The 22,207-nt window shown below is 41.9% G+C and overlaps 1 protein-coding gene across 1 annotated transcript in view; it reads left to right on the top strand.

Annotated features, from left to right (window-relative positions):
- The window catches only part of CD164L2 (CD164 molecule like 2), a 47,774-nt gene that overhangs the window by 10,429 nt on the left and 15,138 nt on the right, over nucleotides 1–22,207 (top strand). The window contains exons 2-4 of the mRNA XM_032227750.1: nucleotides 9,942–10,049; nucleotides 15,994–16,071; nucleotides 18,287–18,379. Of these exons, the coding sequence (XP_032083641.1) occupies nucleotides 9,942–10,049; nucleotides 15,994–16,071; nucleotides 18,287–18,379 (279 nt within the window). The remainder of the gene's footprint in view (nucleotides 1–9,941; nucleotides 10,050–15,993; nucleotides 16,072–18,286; nucleotides 18,380–22,207) is intronic.

The raw sequence follows: 22,207 nt of genomic DNA on the forward strand, positions 1-22,207 counted from the left end.
TTACAGACCTCTTAGGAATGGGGTGAGGTTGAAGGTAGATAATTTAAGATTGAAGCTGTGGGGGTTTGAGGATGTAGCAATGGAGTCAGGGAGAGCATCCCAGGCATTGAGCCCTCTGTTGCTGAAATTGTATTTTCTGCAATCGAGCTTGGAGCGGTTTACCTTGAGTCTGTATTGATTGTCTGCCTGTGGTTTTTTTTTGGCGGGGGGTGGTGGTGGTTAGTTAGGTGTTAAGTAAACTTGCCTGAGTTGCATGACAGATATGAAATCTTTCTACCCTGTGCAGATTAGAAAAATCTGCAGAGGTTGTGAGCGATCCCACTCACTTAAGAGCTATAACAGGCAGTCCTCAACTTACAACAGTTCATTTGGTGACCATTCAGAGTTAGAGGCACTGAAACAAAAGGATGTTTTTCACACAACCTTTGCATTCTCCCGGTGCTCACGTGATGCAAATTTGGATGCTTGGCAACTGACTCATCGTTATGACGGTCGCAGTGTCCTGGGGTCATGGGATCAACTTTTGCAACCTTCTGATGAGCAAACTCGAATGGGGAAGCCAGATTCACTTAACAACCGTGTTGCTAAGTTAACACATGAAACGATGCACTTAACAACCGCAATGGGAATTCTCATCCCAATTGCGGTCGTAAATCATGGGGTTACCTTGTAAGGGTGGGCCTCGAATTACAGCACAATGGAGCCGAAAATTTGTATTGCCAATTTGCTAAGGGAGTTTTGCCCCATTTCCATTGTTGCAACCTTTTTTTGCCCCAAAGAAGATGGAATCAAGCTATTCTCCAAAGCACCTGAGGGCAGGACAAGAAGCAAGCTAGAACTAAGGAGAAATTCCCTGACAGTTAATCTGTGGAACAACTTGCCACCAGATGCTGTAAATGCTCTAACACTAGAGGCCTTTAAGAAGATGTTGGATACCCATTTGTCTAAAGTGGTGTAGGGTTTCCTGCCTAAGCAGGGGGTTGGACTAGAGGACCTCCAAGATCCCTTCCAACTCTATTATTCCATTCCATTCTTTTGCCTTGGTGGGTAAGTGGATCACTGATAGTGTATGGTTTATGATTAAATTACTGATGTTAACAATAGATGAGTATTATGAGGAGGTGGTGTGCCTACAACTTAGGGATTTGTGAGTGGTCCCTTGTCCTAATCAGCTCTGACCCCACTTAGCATTTCAAGATCGACTAAGGTGCAGCCCCTTGCTTGAGCACAAGGCTCTAATTATGTACAATTATCCTTGGACAATCATTCACACGGTCAACGTTTTTCTCACTGTTAGGTGATCTTGCACTGTTATTGTGTTATGAAATGAGCAGCTCTGTAAATTGCAACGATAACATTAAAAAAAAAAATATTTCCAGCATGAAAACTACATTCACTTTTTATGGCCAACACAGAACAACACAACACAGAATCTTGTGGCACTTTTAAAGTCTAATTGTCCTTGCATGAGCTTTTCTAGCTCCCTGTCTACCTCATCCGGTGCATCGACTGCAGTCAGCGAAAAATATTATTTTCTACACGATATACAGATGGCTCAGTGGCTAAGATGCTGAGCTTGTCGATCAGAAAGGTCGGCAGTTCGAATCCCTAGCGCCGTGTAACAGAGTGAGCTCCCGTTACTTGTCCCAGCTTCTGCCAACCTAGCAGTTCGAAAGCAGGTAAAAAATGCAAGTAGAAAAAATAGGAACCACCTTTGGTGGGAAGGTAACAGTGTTCCAAGCGCCTTTGGCATTTAGTCATGCCGGCCACATGACCATGGAGACGTCTTCGGACAGTGCTGGTTCTTCAGCTTTGAAACGGAGATGAGCACCGCCCCCTAGAGTCGGGAACGACTAGCACATATGGACGAGGGGAACCGTTACCTTTACCTTACCTTATACAGAAAACTAAACACGCACCTGGACATGTGGGAACTGCCTGCAGGCTAGCAAACTAGTAGGTACAAAGAAGCCCAAGGATATAATGCTGAAAGAGTAGAAAAACCAGAAGATCAAAATATTTCTTCCCAAAAGTGACAGAAATACAGGTTTGGCTTACGGCTTACACATCAGGCTAATTATTTTGTTCATTGAGGTTTGTTCGTATTAGAAATCACCATTAGCCAGATTCAGACGATATATAGCACGGTTTTCAAAAGAAAGAAAGCCTCAGCTGGATTCTTGCATTAAAAATAACAAAAATAAACAAAAGCAAGTAAAACAAGACAGGTTTGGGCTCAACTCCCTGTGTGCACCCAACTGTTCATCATTCTCACAATGTTTAGAATCGTTGCTGCATTGGTTCTTTTGTCTGATTGTTTAAATTCTCTAAAGTTTAACCGATAGTGTCACGGTTTCTTCACACCAAACACAAAACATGTTTGATGCTTCCGGTCCCTTTTCCAATGGTGGTGGCGTCCAGGATGAAGACTTCAGCATCTTAGCAGTATAGGACCCTGCATTAAGTTGATCTGAGTTTATGCTGAGCCTCTAATCATCTTCATTTAACGACCGCATAATCCCTTGCGTGATAGCGTCTAGGCAACGGAATGGAGCTAACAAAAGTGTTTAAAAGCCTTTCCTGTCGCCAATGCAGAGTTTTGTTCAGCAGATACATTCTTTTTTTTTTTTTTTTTTTTTTTTTTTTAACAGAACTTTTTATTTTTATTTTTCTTTAAAAAAAAAACACAAATATGTCATCATTTGTCAATCATTAAACATTGAAGTACAATTTTTTTTGTGTGTGTGTACCCCTCCCTCCCTCCACCCCCCCACCCCCCCTCCTCCTTCCCCCCCCCCCCGACTTCCCAGAACCCGTACACGGTATAGAATTTTAACTAACACAGTCTAAAATCTATTGAGAAAAAAGAAATAAAAAAATTAATGACATTCTAGATTGACCTTAGCTTCTTCTTACTGAACTAACTTTAAACAATTTAAATCATTCCTGATCTTAAGCATAGGCTAACTGGAATTTCTTAGTCCCGTATTTATTTTGTATATAGTCAATCCATTTTTTCCAGTCTCGTTTATATCTCTCATTTGAATGATCTTGAGATATGCCGATATTTTAGCCATTTCAGCTAAGTTTGTTACTTTCAATGTCCATTCTTGAATTGTAGGCAAGTCTTCCTTCTTCCAATATTGCGCCACCAACAGTCTTGCTGCAGTTATCAGGTGAAGAGTCAAGTTGGTCTCTACCACTGTAAAGTCAGTACATATACCTAGTAAAAATAGCTGAGGACTGAACTTTATCCTTCTTTTAAAACATTTTGCATGACCCACCATATTTTTATCCAAAATGCTTTAACCTTTTGGCAGGTCCACCATATATGATAATATGTAGCATCGAGAGAACCACATCTCCAACATTTAGGCTGTACATTCGGATACATAGAAGCCAACTTTTTAGGATCTAAATGCCATCTATAGAACATCTTGTAAAAATTTTCTCTCAGATTTTGAGCTTGTGTAAATTTCACATTTCTTACCCAGATTCTTTCCCATGTATCCAACATTATTGGTTTCCTCAATATTTTGAGCCCATTTTATCATACAATCTTTAACTAATTCTGTTTCCGAATCCATCTGTATTAATACATTATATATCCTCTTTATATGCATTAAGCTTTGATCTCTTATTTGTTTAAACAAGTTATCCTCAACTTGAATAAAACCAATTTTTTGATCTATTTTCCACCTAGCCTGTAATTGCCCATACTGGAACCATGTTTGAACTACCTTCTCCTCTTTTAATACCTCTAAAGATTTTAATTGTAATACCCCCCTTTCCGAGGTAAGAAGCTGTCTGTAGGTAATTCTGTCCTGTTTTTGTGCTGTATTCATATTTTCAATTGCGTGTCTAGGAATTGCCCACATGGGTATCTTGTCATTTAATTTATATTGATATTTCTTCCAGACCCGCAATAAAGCATTTCTTAAATATGACTTTTAAAGTTCTTATCCAATTTTTTGTTGAATAACAGGTAAGCATGCCAACCAAATACCAGATCGTGTCCCTCAATGTTCAATATTCTATCATTGGTTAAGTGAATCCAGTCACTAATTACAGATAATACCACTGCATCATAATATATTTTTAAATTAGGTAGTTTCAATCCTCCTCTCTCACGTACATCTTGCATTATTTTCATCTTTACCCTCGGCTTCTTTCCTGCCCACACAAATTTGTTGATACCCTTCTGCCATTCTAAAAGGTTCGCATCTTTTTTAAGTATAGGTAACATTTGGAAGAGAAATAAAAATTTTGGTAAAATGTTCATTTTCACTGCCGCTATCCTACCCAGCAAAGATAAGTGCAGTTTCTCCCATTTTTTCATCTCTGTCTGTATGCTATGCCAAAGTGGTTCATAATTATACTTATATAATTTCCCATTTGAAGTTAAAATGTTAACTCCAAGATATTTAACTTTTTTAACTACCTCACATCCTAGCATCACTCCTAATTCTTCCTTTTGTTTAATATTCATATTTATAGCTAATATTTTGGTTTTTCCTAAGTTTATTTTAAAGCCCGACACTTGACCATATTGATTAATCATATTCATTAAAACCATACTAGATTCCTGCGGTTGTTCCAATATTATGACCAAATCATCCGCAAAAGCGCGGGACTCTATATTCTTGCTGCCTAATCTTGATCCCTTTTAAACCATCCAAGCCCCGTATTTTATTCAACAATACTTCCAAAGTTATAATAAACAATAATGGGGACAAAGGACAGCCCTGTCTTGTACCTTTTCCAATTTGAAAAGAGTCTGTTAGACTTCCATTGACTATAATTTGTGCTGTTTGCTGTTGGTATATTGCTTTAATTGACTGTAGAAAATTATCTCCTATCTGCATTTTTTGCAGTATCTTCAACAGAAATTGCCAGTTAACTCGATCAAAGGCCTTCTCAGCATCCAAAAATATAAACGCAGCAGGGATCTGGTTGTTCTTTCCCAAATATTCTAATGCATTAATAATTAATCTAACATTACTTTTCATCTGTCTCCCTTGTATAAAACCTGTTTGGTCCGTATGTATCAATTGTTGAGTGACCAACATTAACCTATTTGCTAATATTTTAGTAAAAATTTTATAATCTACATTCAGTAATGAAATAGGTCTATAATTTTTGGGTTGAGTAGTATCTTGTTCTTCTTTGGGTATCAAAGATATAAACGCTGTCTTCCAAGATGGAGGGACTTTACCTTCCGTTTGAATCATATTAAATAATTCTCTAAGAGGTTCTACCATTTCTAACTGTAAGTTTTTATAGTAAACCGCTGTCAAGCCATCTGTACCTGGTGCTTTCCCTAACTTTAATTGCTTAATTACCTGCAGGATTTCCCCCGAGGTTATTGGTTGATTCAATTTTTGCCTGTGTTCTTCTCTAACTGAAGGTATTTTCTCTTTGTCTAAATATTTGTCTATGTCTAAACCATTAATTTTATCCCCTTTATACAGTTCTGTAAAAATTCCCAGAAAGCCTTTTGAATCTCTTCCTGTTGAAACACCTCCTTCCCTCTGTAAAACAGTTTAGATATATTTCGAGTTTTCCTTTTTTTCCTAATCTGATAAGCTAACCATCTGCCAGGTTTGTTTGCATTACAAAAAGTATTGTGTTTTGCATATAATAGATTAGTAGCCACCTGGTCAGAGATCAACATGTCAAATTGAGATTTTAATATGTTAATAGCTTCCTTAACCTTTGTATCGTCTGGGTTCCTTGTTAACTCCAGCTCTTTTCTCTTAATTTCCTCTTCCAGTTCTGTTCGTTTTTAACCCTTGCTTATTTCTATGTGTTTTATTTATATTCATCAAAACTCCTCTCATATACGCTTTGCTTGCGTCCCATACAAATTCCATAGATGTACCCTTATTCATATTCAAAACAAAATATTCAGATAGTAATTTTTTACAATCATTAATATACTTTTCATATCTAAATAAGTTTTCATTCAATCTCCAAGACCTTCTTGCCTGCACTACCCTTCCCAACTCCATCCAAACTGGATTATGGTCAGAAAGAACCCTAACTGCAATCTTTGTTTTCTTGACCCTAGAAAGCAAATCGTTAGTGGTTAGGATAAAATCAATCCTTGAAAGGGATTGATGCCTGTCCGAGAAGAAGTGAAGTCGTATTCCTCTGCATTTCTTTCTCGCCAATATCTCTCAATTCAAAATCATCCATAATGTCAAAGAAAGATTTGGGTAACTTTGCTCGCATCTTGGTATTTAGGCGGGAAATCTTCTTATCTCTCTTAGTGTCTATCACTCCATTCCAGTCACCCAATAGTATACAGGAACTATAGTCCCACTGTACTAATTTAGCATGAAGATTTCTATAGAATCTATCTTGCTGTTGATTGGGAGCATAAATTCCCAAAAGTAATGTCTTTTTCCCTTCTAAGATTAAGTCTAAAGCAATATATCTTCCGAAGGGATCTGCTTCTATTAATTCAGCTTTCATATCTTTTCTTAAGTATACAACTATACCATTCTTCTTTTCCATAGCAGAAGCTGCAAAATGTTGACCAAGTTTGAGTTGATCAAATATTTTTGATCAGTTGACTTGATATGAGTTTCTTGCAAACAAATACATCGTTCTTAAACTGTTTGAGATAATGAAATATTTTCTTCCTCTTCTGTGGAGAATTCAGTCCATTGACATTCCATGTTAAGATCTTAGTTGTCATTTTTGGTTGGTGAAGCATTTTTAGAGCTTCCTGCACGGCCTGTTTAACCTTAGGTCTAGCTCCTCCCATTGCTTCCAGATTTGTTGTTGTAGATCCTTGATCGATGGCCGATGATTGTTGATGCTGTTGCTTTTTAGCTTGTTTCTCCATACGTCTAGTAGTCATGCGGCTAGGTCTTGGTTCCATAGCACCTTGCACTTCTAGAGAAGAAAGATGCTCCATCTTGTCTGATGGTTGTGTAGTTTGCTGTCTATCCTGTCTTTCTTGTGGTCTTTCTCTGGGTCCAGATGGTGCAGGGTGTCCGGCCTTCAATATATTATAATAAAATCTCGGGCTTTCCATACAGAGTTGAGGCGGTACCTTTGCTTATCAAATGTAAATATGATGCCAAATGGTGCATCCCATCTATACTGTATCTGACGATTTCTGAGTTCTTCGACCAAAAAAGCGTAGTCTCTCCTGGCTCTTAACATTGGAGGTGGTATCTCTTTCAAAACAACCAGGTCTTGACCGCCAATTTGAAGCTTAGTGTTGTAAGATGCTTGCAGGTACACTATTTCTAAACTCTCTTGTAGTAAAATATATAACGATGTCTCGGGAAGCTGCTTCTGCTTTGCCAGCCAAGAGTTGACGCGGTAAGCTTTGTCAATTTGCCAACCTTGATTGGGTCCCTGGTCTTCCCATCAGGCAGTCAAAAGCTTCCGATAGGATCTGTTTCAGGTTCTCCTGTTTCTCCTCACGCAGCCCCCTTACTCTTAATGCGAACTCCATTTGTCGGTACTGTATCATAATAATTTCTTTTTCAGCATTTTCCACTTTTTGTTCCACCACCTCTGTTTTCAATGTCAAGTTAGCATTGACATCATTAAGAGCCTCTAGAGTATCTTCCACTCCAGAAATATGTTCTGTTAATACAGTTACAAGACTCAGCATGTCGTCTCTAATTTTATCAACCTTAGCCTCAAATTTCTCATACAGCTCCTGTTTGAGTCCTTTATTTCACTTTTAATTTCACTTTTAATTTCTTCTTTCATTTCTTTTATTTCCTCTTTTCTCTCCTCTCTATTATCTCTAAATTTATCTTCCATTTTAATTGTCTGTGCATTAAGAGCCTCGCTTAGATTACTCAGAAAAAATTCTTTCGTTAACACATCCCCAGCAGGGGCGTAGGAAGCGGAGGCTGCAGCTTTGTGCCAGGCACTGAGGATGTGCCCCTGGAAGTAGAGGGTGACGACTTCAAGTTAATATTTGGTTTTGAGGCCATTTCAAAATTTATCTGCCTGCAGTTAATAAAACTCTATTACCTAAATATGCAGCTTTAAAAAAGGAGGCTTTTATTTGAAGTTTAAGGCTTGGCAAAACTTTCAGTGAGTAAACATTGTAACAAGGACCATTCAGCAGATTCATCACCATTTAACTTCCAAATAAGCAAGGTTACTAAGGGAGTAAAATTCTTCTATTGTGAAACCAAAACAAATGATAAGCAATCTCTCTTGTTTTGAATTCTTTTGAGGATTTGCATTGTCTAGCAAAAAGTGTTCGTTATTACCGGAGAAAACAGGCTGCTCGGCGCCATTTTAGAAGCCTCTGAGTAAATAATTTTTCGGAGGAGAAAAGAAAGAAGCTAAAATGTGATAAGCAATTAATGTCCACAGTGAACGGATCCAGCTCGTGATAAGAATAAATCAAACAAAACTTTGATCAGAGTGGGAGAGACCTACTTTGTCCTGCACAAGGCAGTTTGAAGTTCCCAGCACGGACAGCCGTTCTGCCTTGGGCTAGCCCACCTTTCCTTGCAAGCACAAAAGCTGCAAAATCGAAGAGCATTTGCCAGCAAAACAGTTTCTTCTTTCCTTCTTGCCTGAAGGATAAGAAAACCTGATAAGACGTCAGATGGAAGATCCTCTAAACAGGTACGTAGCCAGGAATTCGGAGGCAGCTGATTTTTTGCTGCTTCCACCAGTAGGCTCCTCCCAGGAAGACTTCAGCAGATACATTCTTGGTGTGCCCAGAGAGAGAGAGAAATATCTGCCTCTACCTAGGCTCGAACTCACAGCCTCCTGATTGTGAGGCGAGAGCTCTACCTCTAGGCTACTGTACCACTCCATCTTAAGCCTCTAATGTTAGGGATCAATTTTTAAAAAGACAGTTTTGAAAGTAGCACGGCAACTTCTGTATACATAGGGAGTCCTTGACTTATGACTTCAGTGGGTTCACAATGTCCATTACTAAATGGGCATTGTGATCGTTAAATAGTTGCGCTTGATTTTATAACTTTTGCTACGGTTCTTAAGCAGATCACTGTGGTTGTTAAGTGAACCAAGCGGTCATTAAGCAAATCCAGCTTATTTTGCTTCTTGGGTGGGGAAGGCCACACATGATGATTCCATGACCCTTGGATGCCACAATCGTCATAAATGCATGCCAGTTGCCAAGCACTCAAATGTTGTTTATGTAGTTGTGGGAATACTATGAGAGTCCCTAAGTACAAGGACTGGTAATAAATAGCTTTTTTTTTCAGAGCTGTTGTGACTTTTTAACAGATTAACAGAATTGGAAGGGACCTTGTAGGTCATCTAGTCCAACCCCCCCGCTCAAGCAGGAGACTCTACACCATTTCTGACAAATGGCCGTCCAATCTCTTCTTGTAGGCCTCCAATGATGAGTCTCTCACAACTTCTGAAGGCAACTTCTGTTCCATGGTTGGTTGTTCTCACTGTCAGAAAGTTCCTCCTTATTTCTAGGTTGAATCTTTCCTTGTTCAGTTTCCATCCATTATTCCTTGTCTGGCCTTCAGGGGCTTTGGAAAATAGCTGGACCCCCCCCCCTCCGCGTCCTCTCTGTGGCAGCCCCTCAAATGTTGGAAGACTGCTATCATGCCTCCCCTGGTTCTTCTCTTCCCTAGATTAGCCATGCCCGGTTCCTGTAACCGTTCATCATATGTTTTAGCCTCCAGTCCCCTAATCACCCTGGTTGCTCTTCCCTGCACTTTTCTAGAGTCTCAACTTCAAACAGCTGCTAATGAATAATTGTAACTTGAGGATTTCCTGTGGAATCCAAATTAATATCTGAAATTTGGGGGCGGGAGACAAAAGGCAAAGGGCAATTTTTTGACAGTTCCTGGTCATTGAATAACTAGAGCTTAACATTTTTCTTTCACTTCAACCAACCCTTTAGGATCACATCTATCAGACCGGAAGGAAAACAACCTTTCTATGTTTTTTCCCCAAAAAAACAGGGGAATGTAAAGATCTGGAGTCATGCAAACAATGCATTGAAGGTTCTCCTTCCCAGAATATTACAAACTGCATTTGGAAACACTGTCAGGAATCGCATGAGAAGCCAGGTAAAGCCAGTGGTGGGATTCAATTTTTTTTTTTTACTACCGGTTCTGTGGGGGTGGCTTGGTGGGCGTGGCATGGGAAGGATACTGCAAAATCCCCATTTCCTCCTGATCAGCTGGGATCTCGGGAGGCAGAGAATAGATGGGGGCGGGGCCAGCCACGGTTCTCCAAACTACTCAAAATTTCCACTACCGGTTCTCCAGAACTGGTCAGAACCTGCTGAATTCCACCTGTGAGGTAAGTCAATAAAAGAAAATGCTGGCAAATATTTCATTGCCTACTTCCTTTTACCATTATTACCACTTTACCGTTATTGCATCAATGCTCAGGATACAATTTTACATCTCCCTGCTGCTCTTGGATACCAACCCCATGACAACATACATATAATGTTGCTAGGTTTTGTGCAGCAGCACCCAAAACTACGTCACAAGATGACCTGTGCCATAAATTAGTTTTAGTGACTATTTTAAGACCATTATTAGAGAGTGCACGTCTCTGTCTTACCAGCACAGGCTTGAATTCTGGTCAAAGTTTGCCGGCACCCTTCTCTAAATGAAATGCTGCTCCGAATGGTCAAGGTTCAGGTCACCAATCTCCAGAATTGATGGATGTTGTAGAATAGGAAGGAATGGGAATGGGACAGTGGTGGGTTCCAGATCCCATTGCAACCGGTACAGTTGCAACGGGGCCTGGCATCCCCCGCATGAATGTGTGCGGTGCGCGCACACACAATGCAGAGTCTGCATGGGTCTTAACTTCCAGTGATGCCTCTGCAAGCTCCACGATGCTCCAGCTGCTTGGCGGAGCGTCGTGCAGGCACTGTACGCACCATGCACATGTGCGGAAGCGCCGAATGCTTTAAAGGACAGGTGAGTGTGGGCGGGCAGGCAGACCTTCCAGAGCACTGTAATGGTACCCAGTGCTCGGGCAGGCTCTGGTACACCCGTACTGGGGCATACTTCCAGCAACCCACCACTGGAATAGGAATAGGAATAGGAATAGGAATAGGAATAGGAATAGGAATAGCATAGAACAGGACCTTGGAGGTCTTCTAGTCCCACCCACTGCTTAGGCAGGAAACACCACAGAGTGATAAATGGTATCTAGTCTTGTCTTTAAAACTTCCAGTGTTGGAGCATTCACAACTTCTGGAGGCAAGTTGTTCCACTGATTAATTGTTCTAACTTTCAGGAAATTATTCTTGTTTCCAGGTTGAATCTCTCCTTTTTCAGTTTCCATCCATTATTCCTTGTATGGTGTTCAGGTGCTTTGGAAAATAGCTGAGCCACACACCCCTCCTCTCTGTGGCAGCCCCTCAAATATTGGAAGGACTGCTGTCATATTCCCCCTGGTCTTTCTCTTGCTAGACTAGCCTTGCCCAGTTCCTGCAACCGTTCATCGTATGTTTTAGCTTCCAGTCTCCTGATCATCTTTGTTGCTCTTCTCTGCACTTTTTCTAAACTCTCAACCTTCTTTTTTTACATCGTGGCAACCAAAACTGGATGCAGTATTCCAAGTGTGGCCTTACCAGGGCATGATAAAGTGGTGTTAACACTTCACGTGATCTTGATTCTATCCCTCTGTTTATGCAGCCTAGAACTGTGTTGGCTGTTTTGGCAGCTGCTGCACACGGCTGGCTCATATTTAAATGGTTGTCCACTAGGACTCCAAGATCCCTCTCACAGTTACTACTACCTCCTTCTGAGGAACCTTTTTTTTTTTTGTAAGGATGAGCTACCAACTTGCAGACTGCAACTTCTAGCAGAATAGTCTCATGGCCAATGGTGACAGATGCTGAAAGTTGTAATTGTCCACAAGAGCCACGTTAAGGCCAGCACTCTGAAAATCCTTCTGTTTTATGGGGATATTGCTAAGCCATCTCAAGATCTGAATATCTTTTGGTTTTGCACCTGACTTGTTGCCCTGGCTACAGTTCCAGGAAAGGAGGGATAGCCCGGAGCTGTCAAAGAACAGCCTTTGCTGTTGATTTTTGAGATCTGGTGCTTGTTGCTAGTGAGAATTTCTGGCCAGTATTAATTAGAAACTGAGAGTTTGCATTCAAGAAGCAGGGAGAATTATGTTAGCTGATAGAAACAACATTTGTAGCTCAAGGTTGAACTGTGGAATCCTTGTTGCTCTCTGAGCTTGGTTATTTCCTTGCGATATTTCCTTGCCCAACTAGGTAACACTATCAGGGGTGTGATAATGTTACCTAGTTTGGTAAAGGGACAGTTTGCAAGGAAAACAGCCAAGAGAGTAACAAAGAGCCCATCTGTTGTTGTTAGTTGCGAAGTCGTGTCCGACCACATCGCATCCCATGGGACAATGTTCTTCCAGGCCTTCCTGTCCTCTACCATCCTCTGGAGTCCATTTAAGCTCATGCCTGCCTGCTTCGGTGACTCCATCCAGCCCACCTCATTCTCTGTCGTCCCGTTCTTGTTTTGCCCTCAATCTTTCCCAGTATCAGCTCTTCTCCAGGGAGTCCTTCCTTCTCATTTGGTGGCCAAAGTATTTGAGTTTCCTCTTCAGGATCTGGCCTTCTAAAGAGCAGTCAGGGTTGATTCCTCTAGGACTGACCGGTTGGATGGCCTTGCAGTCCAAGGGACTCGCAAGAATCTTCTCCAGCACCAGAGTTCAAAGGCCTCCATTCTTTGGCGCTCAGCCTTTCTTATGGTCCAACCTTCACAGCCATACGTTGCAACTGGCAAAACCATAGCCTTGACTATGCGCACTTTTGTTGGCAGGTGATGTCTCTGCTTTTTAGTATGCTGTCTAGATTTGCCATCGCTTTTCTCCAGGAGAAAGCATCTTTTAATTTAGATTAGCCTATTTTCTTATCTAGCTTCAGGATAAGAATTCCACCTCCTTCTAACAGACTCCAGAATCTTCTAGCACTCAGCAAGCCAAGCAAAAGATGGCATCTTCATAGCCCCAAAGCATTTGAAACCATTCTTAAAAATGCCTAAAAGAACAACCGTAGGAGCTTTAGCTATTCCCATCTTGGATAGCTTATCAGAATGGGAATAGGTAAGCCCCTGCGTTGTTTCAATTTTTAAGAATGGTTTTTTAAAATATAAATAAATATATATATATACAAACAAACAAATACACACACACAAAACTTAGACATACAATACATTTACACAATACAGTGTGAACAGGAACTTCCTGTTCTTTCTAATAGCAATTACCAATCGATACAATTCTCCCTATGTTATTTCCCCTTCTAGTATATTTCATTTGCATTTCACCATTTTTAACCCTCTATTTTACTCATCTACTATATTGGGTGATTACCTCTAGTACATTTAAACTGTGTGTGTGTGTGTGTGTGTGTGTGTGTGTGTTGCATTTGTGCTGATAAAAATAAAGGGAGACTAGTATAGATCTATTTCCAGCTATTTAGCTCTCATCAGCTAGCCAGCTAGCAATCCCAGCCTTACTGGGATTCGAACCTGGGCTGTATTACATATTAGGCAGTTGTGTTAGCCACTAAGCCACAGGCTCTCCTCCTTTATCAGATAAGCCAGGGAAATAGGTATGTATTGTGTCACAACCCCTGGTATGCCCAATATGGGAGGAAGCATACTGCTTCCTTTCTCTGTCTATCGGCTCATCACAAGAGACCATCCAAACAGAAAGCCATTTTTTTTACTGTTGCCTTTGTTACATTTGTGTTGCATTTGTGCTGATAAATAATAAAGGGAGACGAGTATAGATCTATTTCAAGCTATTTAGCTCTCATCAGCTAGCCATATCCTTACTGGGATTCGAACCTGGGCTGTATTACATATTAAGCAGTTGTGTTAACCACATATATATAAATTCTCCTTCACTATTTCATTGATCCTTGTTTCTTTTCTCCATCCACCTATACATTTATCCCATATCTGGTAATATTCTGTTTCTTCTTAAGAATGGTTTTCAATGCTTTGGGTCTATGAAGATTCTCAATCATCCAGGTTGTCCCAAAGGTGCTTTTCGAAAGGCAATTTGGGGTTTCTTGGTTTTATGTGCTTTGTGGACGAAAATGAGGTTATTTTCCTTTTGGGTGCTTAGAAAACTGCAAGGGTAAATCAATGAAGTTGCAGGGAGCACAAAGGAGAGTTTTACTTTCCTAGGTTTCACTCTGTCCTAAGTTGAGTCTCAAGGGCTCATTGGCTAAGATGCTGAGCTTGTCGATCAGAAAGGTTGGCAGTTTGGTGGTTCGAATCCCCAGTGCCGCATAACAGAGTGAGCTCCTGTTACTTGTCCCAGCTTCTGCCAACCTACCAGTTTGGAAGCACATAAAAAATGCAAGTAGAAAAATAGGAACCACCTTAGGTGGGAAGCTAACAGTGTTGTGGGTGCCTTTGGCGTTCAGTCATGCCAGCCACATGACCACGGAGACGTCTTCAGACAGTGCTGGCTTTGAAACGGAGATGTGCCACCCCCTAGAGTCAGGAACGACTAACACGCATATGTGCGGGAACCTTTAGCTTTACCTTTAAGTTGAGTCTGAGAGTATTACTGTTTTAAGTTGCTCTGTGTAGTAGTTCCTAGATTAATCCTGTAGAACAGGTCAGTCTTTCCATCTTCCTGTTGTCTGAGTCTGAATGGTTTATGATAGTGATGAACATTGAATCTTAGAAGGAGAAGAAATATTTTACATCATCCCCAACATGGCTTTTCTCTTAAGTCACAACAAATTTAAAAAAATGACAGCCACAAGTTCCAGACTTTCCATGGATCCAGAGCAGAAGCCCTTTAGTGCTTCTGTGTTTTGCAGGAGCAAACCTAACTAGAAAATTTCTTTTTATTTTGTGAAAAAGGGACAGCATACCAACAACGGGAGTTAGTTCTTCACTTTGCTGGCGACAACTGCTTCAGTGCCATTTTGGGGATAGAAGTAGCTGATAGAATTGCTTTCGCTTAAGACAGGGGTCAGCAATCTGCGGCTCTGGAGCCGCATGTGGCTCTTTCATCTCTGCTGGACTCTCTGTCACTGGTTAGCTCCACAATTAATAGGGCTTTCGGTTAGGACAGATAGAAGAAAAAGGACGCCATGCTAGGAGGAGACTCTATGGGGGGGAACCAGACTTCCGGTTGGTAGAGGAAAAAGGATGCTGCACTAGGAGGAAACTCTATGGTGGGACTTCAGGTCAGCTCCAGAATTGAACAGGGGGCTTCCGGTTAGGACCTTTGTGGCTCTTTGAGTGTTTAAGGTTGCCAACCCCTGGCTTAAGACAAAACAAAATAATTCTAAGGCTCACTTTAAGTCAAGAATGAGGTAGCAACCATGTCTTTCATGTGGAGGGAACGTCTATTGGTCTTTCCCCAACTCACGTGGTTGTTGCTCACCAGGAGGAATGGGGCAACTCACCACAGCCAACTCAACGGCCATCTCGTCATGGCGAACTAGCTGCAGCCATCTTGCCCTGGCCAACCCGGTGCGGCCCTCTTGCCGCAGTCATCTTGCCACAGTCAACTTGGCACAGGGCAAATCCACATGTGATAACTCGATGTGATAATTATTATCCACCACTGTTTCTTTGACATGATTTTCATTGACAAAAGTGGAAGGAGTTTAGAAGAAACAGTGGCCGATCACGTTTATTGCACTGAGTTATCCCATGTGGATTATCCTGCAGGAAGTTGCCTGTGGCCATTTGCCTTGTGGCGAGTTGGCAATAGCAAGTTGTCCTCGACCCCCAGACCAGGTGCTTCCCAAGCGGAAGATGGAGACTTCATCCCTTCCCACCACCGTTCCTTTGCAACTGGCATCTGGAGGCATTCTGTGGATGAAGGGTGATGGCCCTGCAAACCACAATTAAAACATGCCATAGCTTATTGTCATGAGCAAACCCAGCCCACCTGATTCTGTATTGCCCATATATGGAAGAAGAAGAAGTAAAAGCTGCTACTTGTTATTGTGCTCTGTTTCAACACTTCCTTCATTTGTAGGTACGGGGAGCTGCGTGAAGAATGGGGAAGCGTTGAAGGAGAAATGTTCATTTTTCAATACTACTGTCAGCTGTGAAGGTAATCCTTGGGCGAGGATTTGTTAGAAGGCCTTGCAAAACCTACTGTCTGTATTCTGAGTTTACTGATTTTTTAAAGAGAGCAGACAACAAGCAATATCCAGAATACAAATTAATGGAAGTAAAGGCTATGGTTTGGATTGTTCTTTGTCCACGCTTGTTTTGTGTTCCTTCCCGAATCATTGTCAGTTGCCATGGAGAACAACAACTGGACCAAGGTGTTGGATAATAGGCTGGTGCTCAGCTCTCGTATGATTAATTTCAGGTTTACCATACTATAAAGCAAATGCATATAGAAAGTCTGAACCTGTAACCCTTTTGTCTACTGCAACCTTAGAAATCAGATGCAAACTTCTCTACAGTGATTCTAGCGTAAGCATTGTAGTAACTAGGACTGTCCTAGCAGAGAAATTCTGAGTTGGGGTCCATCCCAGAGCTGCATGTCCCACCACCCCAGAAAAAAAATGTTTAGCTACACCCAGGGCTTCTACATAAATTGTCACTCATTTTCTGTTTTTTTTTTAAAATGTGATTTAAGTATTGTAAGGGACACAATGTGATTTAAACCCAATTTATTATGTGTTCTGGCACAGCTGATTCCCCGTCCCTTACTTTTCTTCTTCTGGCTCCCGGCAAAAAGGGCAGGGGAAACTTATTTATCAGTATCTGAGGCCAGTTAGGTCCATCCCATCTCAAAGCATCCCCCAAGATTAGATGATTGGTTTAAGATCCTTCTCTGGCTTCTCTTTTACAGATAGTCTCTGACCTATGCCTTGTCACTTAGCGAGTGTTCAAAGATATGACCAACTTGAAAGAGGGGACTTCCCTGACTTCAAAGATTGATGGAGCCCTCTGTGGTCAATTGACCAAACATTGGACACTTAACAACATAGCCAATTTATGGATTTTGCCATGGTCCCATGACGGTGTATTATGATACGGTAGTTTCAGCAAAACCCAGCGTTTAATTCTGATTTTCAGCAAAACTGCACCCATTGTGAAACACTGGCTTGCTTAACAAGCACAAATTCACTCCACAATCACAGTGATTGTCCATTGGGATGAACTTGCCAGCTGTAGATGTTAGGACTAGCCGGCTGAGTCACCACATTCCTAAGTCATCCCATCCCCCACCCTTGAGTGGCAACCAAGAAACGAAGCAGAAGTAAGCATGGCTTCGGTTGAAGTCATTTTGCAGGTTGACACTTTGGAGACAGTGTGAAAAAAAAGCCTCGCTGTCTACTTTCTCTAGGATAGACATGGCCTCCTAGACTAGGGGTGGTGTAGGGTTAGGGTTTGAATGGGTTTGGGTGATCCTATAGCTAGGGTTCTGCCCAGTTCAGTGACCCTGGCTGGCCACGCCCACCATGCTCTGCCACTCCGCCCCACCATGCCCATCCCAGGAGTTTCAGAGCCTGGGGAAAGCAGTTTTTCCCTTTCTGGAGGCTCAAGGAAAGCCTCTGGAACCTTGGAAGGGCAAAAATGCCCCCCCACCATGGTGCAGGAGGATGGCTAGGCCATGCCCACCATGGCCACGCCCACCCAGCAAGGGGACAGCGAACCCATTGCTGCAATTTTTGAAACCCATCCCTGTCCTAGACCTCAGTTGTGTTCTCCTCTTCTTTTCTATAAGAGCCGAGGTGGCTCAGTGGTTAGAGTGCAGTATTGCAGGCTACTTCAGCTGACTGCAGTTCTGCAGTTCGGCTGTTCAAATCTCACTGGCTCAGGGTTGACTCAGCCTTCCATCCTTCCGAGGTGGGTAAAATGAGGACCCAGATTGTTGTTGGGGGCAATATGCTGACTCTGTAAACCGCTTAGAGAGGGCTGAAAGCACTATGAAGCGGTATAAGTCTAACTGCTATTGCTATTGCTATCTCCAAGCTAAATATTCCCAAACTTTCTTATAAGAAGGCTGTTTGAGCTCTCTAGCCATCTGTTCCCTTCTCTACTCTTTCCATCTCTAGTATACAATTGACAAAGGTACAAATCTACAGACCGGAACCAAAGAACTGAAGAAGCTTCTTGGATGAGAAGGGAAATGTTTTCAAGGAAAGTCCAGTTGCCTTTTGAAAAAGCAATCTTGGAATACCATGACTGTATTTTCATTGGGCAATTTTAACAGTTTTTGTTTTAATCTGAAGGACTCTCTCTAATCCTTCCCACCCCTCCTTGCTATACAGTGGAGGCTTTTTAAAAAAATTAATCCTTTTTTACAGAACGAAAGTTAACTACCACCACAGAGCATCCCCACCCAACCACTAAGGCGCCTCCAAAACCATCTTCTAAGGAGCCGAAGATTCCCACGCTCGGTAAGTCCCCTGTGTAAGTTTGTTTACACTGGAAGAGGAAAGGCTGGGTTGCAACTATTCACATGGAAAATATCAAGTGACGTCAAAGCTCTTCCAAATGCTCCTAATCAGGATATTTTGGCAAGTGCTTACATTAAGGGCTGCCACGAAGAAGATGGGGTCACCCTATTCTCCAAAGCACCCAAGGGCAGGACAAGAAGCAATGGGATTCTGGGAGTTGCAGTCCACAATCCTTAAAGTTGGTGGCTGAGGATTTCTGGGAGTTGAAGTCCAAAGTCTTAAAGTTGGTGGCTGAGGATTTCTGGGAGTTGAAGTCCACAATCCTTAAAGTTGGTGGCTGAGGATTTCTGGGAGTTGAAGTCCAAAGTCTTAAAGTTGGTGGCTGAGGATTTCTGGGAGTTGAAGTCCACAATCCTTAAAGTTGGTGGCTGAGGAATTCTGGGAGTTGAAGTCCAAAGTCTTAAAGTTGTGGCTGAGGATTTCTGGGAGTTGAAGTCCACAATCCTTAAAGTTGGTGGCTGAGGAATTCTGGGAGTTGAAGTCCATAAGTCTTAAAGTTGGTGGCTGAAGAATTCTGGGAGTTGGATTCCACAAGTCTTAAAGTTGGTGGCTGAGGAATTCTGGGAGTTGAAGTCCAAAGTCTTAAAGTTGGTGGCTGAGGAATTCTGGGAGTTGAAGTCCTCAGGCCTAAACATTGGTGGCTGAGGAATTCTGGGAGTTGAAGTCCAAAGTTGGTGGCTGAGGAATTCTGGGAGTTGAAGTCCTCAGGCCTAAGCATTGGTGACTGAGGAATTCTGGGAGTTAAAGTCCACAAGTCTTAAAGTTGCCAAGGTTGGAGACCCCTGCACTAACAAATGCATAAAGAGACATAGAAGAAATGTAGGCCAAGAATTGGAGGCATGCAGATTAAGGAGAGACTGTACTTAGTAGCTTTTAGAGGCATGGGAAATATTCCTGCTGAAATGTTTTCATCTTCTCTGCCTTTCAAACCGGGCAGCCGAAGACGCTGCCTTGGTTCTGCCTTGAAAGCTGCAGAGAGCGCAGGAAGCTCTGTGGGAATTGGGCAAATTTGTGAGCGCGGGCTTGACCTAAGACTCTGCCTTCAGATGTACTAAATTGCCTCTTTCATCTATTTTCTAGCGAGCGGGTCCGATGGATTTATTGAAAGGGGAGTGGGATTCCGGAAGGGCAGCTCCCAGACATGTGAAAGGGAGAAAATTGGAGAGATTCTATTTTTAGGGTTTTGCATTAACGAGGGATGTTCAAGGGATTCCGTCTTTGCAAATTCAGAGATGAAGCCGGCTTGACCTCTTGGGCTCAACGTATAAATTGGATTCTGGTTTATCCGTTGGATTTTTCACATTTCTCTAAAGGATGGGAATCCGAGTCCTCAACTCGGATGATTAACAAGCATTTAAAAAGACACAAGAAAAATGCTGAATTTGGAAATGTCAGCTTTCAGGTGAAACACAGTGAAAGGTGCATACTTAAAAGAAGCCGTTCCTCTGGGTGGAAAAATATGAAATAAAATAAGGCAAATACAGAAGCGAAATTTATTTGGGTCAGATGTTGAACTGAGTCTTCCATCCCAAAAATGTGTTTTGCTGCGGTTTAGAGATCATGGCAACCAACATTGTTAGATTAACAGATTGAAAAGGAATCAGATTCATCTGTTCCATCCTCCCTTTAAGACTTCAATTCCCAGAATTCCCCAACCAGCATGCTTATGGTAAAATGTGTCCATGTAATACTATGTGGAAATAACTGGGCAAAGAGATGCTGCAGAGGGAACACTTAGATAAGAGGTAGCATAGCCCACAGCTGCATGCTGGGCAAAGCAAAAGGCTCAAGAAAGACCCTCAATTATTGTGTTATCAAGTGACAATGGGAGAGTAGTACTTTTCAGATTTGCACGTTTTTCCGTAAAGTAGTTAAGTGATTGGCTGTATTTCCTGAAGTCTACTTGGGAAGGCTGACAGTCTACTCTTTATTATGATAGCTGATAACCCAGCGTTGCCTGGGTATTTGTTTATCCTGTTTTAGACAGGGAAAAGGAATGAATTATAATTGGCAACGTAACTGCGGAATGGGCTATCCTCCCTCCTTCCGTTAATGTCACCACAATTCCTGAAGAGGCGATGGTAAGAGCAACTTTTCCCTGAGCCCTGATTTCAGCGACAATTAAATTAGTTAAAAATGTTTTCCCTGTGCCCCCAGAAGGGTCAAGAAAAATGATACCACAGTGTTGAAAATGTCCGGACCAAACGTAATTTCTAATGTTAGATTTTCCCCTTTACCAGAGGGAGCCCCCTTGTGGAGTACTGTGAAGCTGTTACCATAGCAACTCCACTGCGCTGTGCAACAGAAGCCATTTTACAGCACAACAGGCTGTATCTTAACAGAACACACACCCCGAGGGGTGTTAGGGGTGTCTTACCACCACAGTATTTGTTTCCAGAGAGTAAGTCATCTGTGTACCAAGTTTGGTCGAAATTGCTCAAAGCATTCCAGAGTTAATACAATACAATACAATAGCAGAGTTGGAAGGGACCTTGAAGGTCTTCTTGTCCAACCCCCTGCCTAGGCAGGAAACCCTATACCATTTCAGACAAATGGCTATCCAACATCTTCTTAAAGACTTCCAGTGTTGGGGCATTCACAACTTCTGGAGGCAAGCTGTTCCACTGATTAATTATTCTAACTGTCAGGAAATTTCTCCTCAGTTCTAAGGTGCTTCTCTCCTTGATTAGTTTCCCATTGCTTCTTGTTCTAAACTCAGGTGCCTTGGAAAATAGTTTGACTCCCTCTTCTTTGTGGCAACCCCTGAGATATTGGAACACTGCTATCATGTCTCCCCTAGTCCTTCTTTTCATTAAACTAAACATACCCAGTTCCTGCAACCGTTCTTCATATGTTTTAATCTCCAGTCCCCTAATCATCTTTGTTGCTTTTCTCTGCACTCTTTCTAGAGTCTCCGCATCTTTTCTACATCATGGCGACCAAAACTGAATGCAGGATTCCAAGTGTGGCCTTACCAAGGCCTTATAAAGTGGTATTAACATTTCACATGATCTTGATTCTATCCTTCTGTTTATGCAGCCTAGAACTGTGTTGGCTTTCTAGGCTGCATAAACAGAGGGATAGTTGTGCTGGAACATACATACAAACATACAGAGATATTTTATATAGATAGGTAGATATACAGCCATATGAAATCACAACTGCCAGTTCTTTAACTGATGTTGGCCTTCCTATGCATTGAGTTCTTCCCAAGAACCTAGAATATCATAATGTACCAGTGTAGTATATTTGGGTATCCTAGAAGTGTAGCCTTGTGCAATTGACAGAGGGAAATTTTCTCAATGTGCAGATTTTGCACACCCAAGAGTTTTTGGTATAGCTCTCAGCGTGCTGATAACCCCCGGGGGCCACCACAGCCGGTGTGTATTATGGTTGTGATGTTATGTATATGCTACCTGTCTCTCGGCAACTCTTGACATTTCCTAAAATTTCTTACTTCAGTTAAAATCTGGATACGAGAGAGAATGGGGAAGCGGAGAAGCAGCCCCCGAGCCTGTTCCCCCTCTTACAACGTTGGCTGGAAGATTATATCACAGTGGCTTTCAAAACACGTAGGCTTGTCATGGCACCAAGCCTGCAAGGCTCCTACTGCCTTTCATCCACCAACTGCAGGTGGAAATTAAGAGACTTAATAATAAAAAAAGGATCCCTTCTCCTCTTGGAAAGCTCTAGCCAGACCTTCCCTGCTTGGGTAGCAAAGCTTAAGAAGGCAGGCCAGAGGAAATGTCTCTTTAATAAAGAAGCCAG

This window comes from Thamnophis elegans, chromosome 12 (assembly GCF_009769535.1).
Source record: "Thamnophis elegans isolate rThaEle1 chromosome 12, rThaEle1.pri, whole genome shotgun sequence".
Lineage (NCBI taxonomy): Eukaryota > Metazoa > Chordata > Lepidosauria > Squamata > Colubridae > Thamnophis > Thamnophis elegans.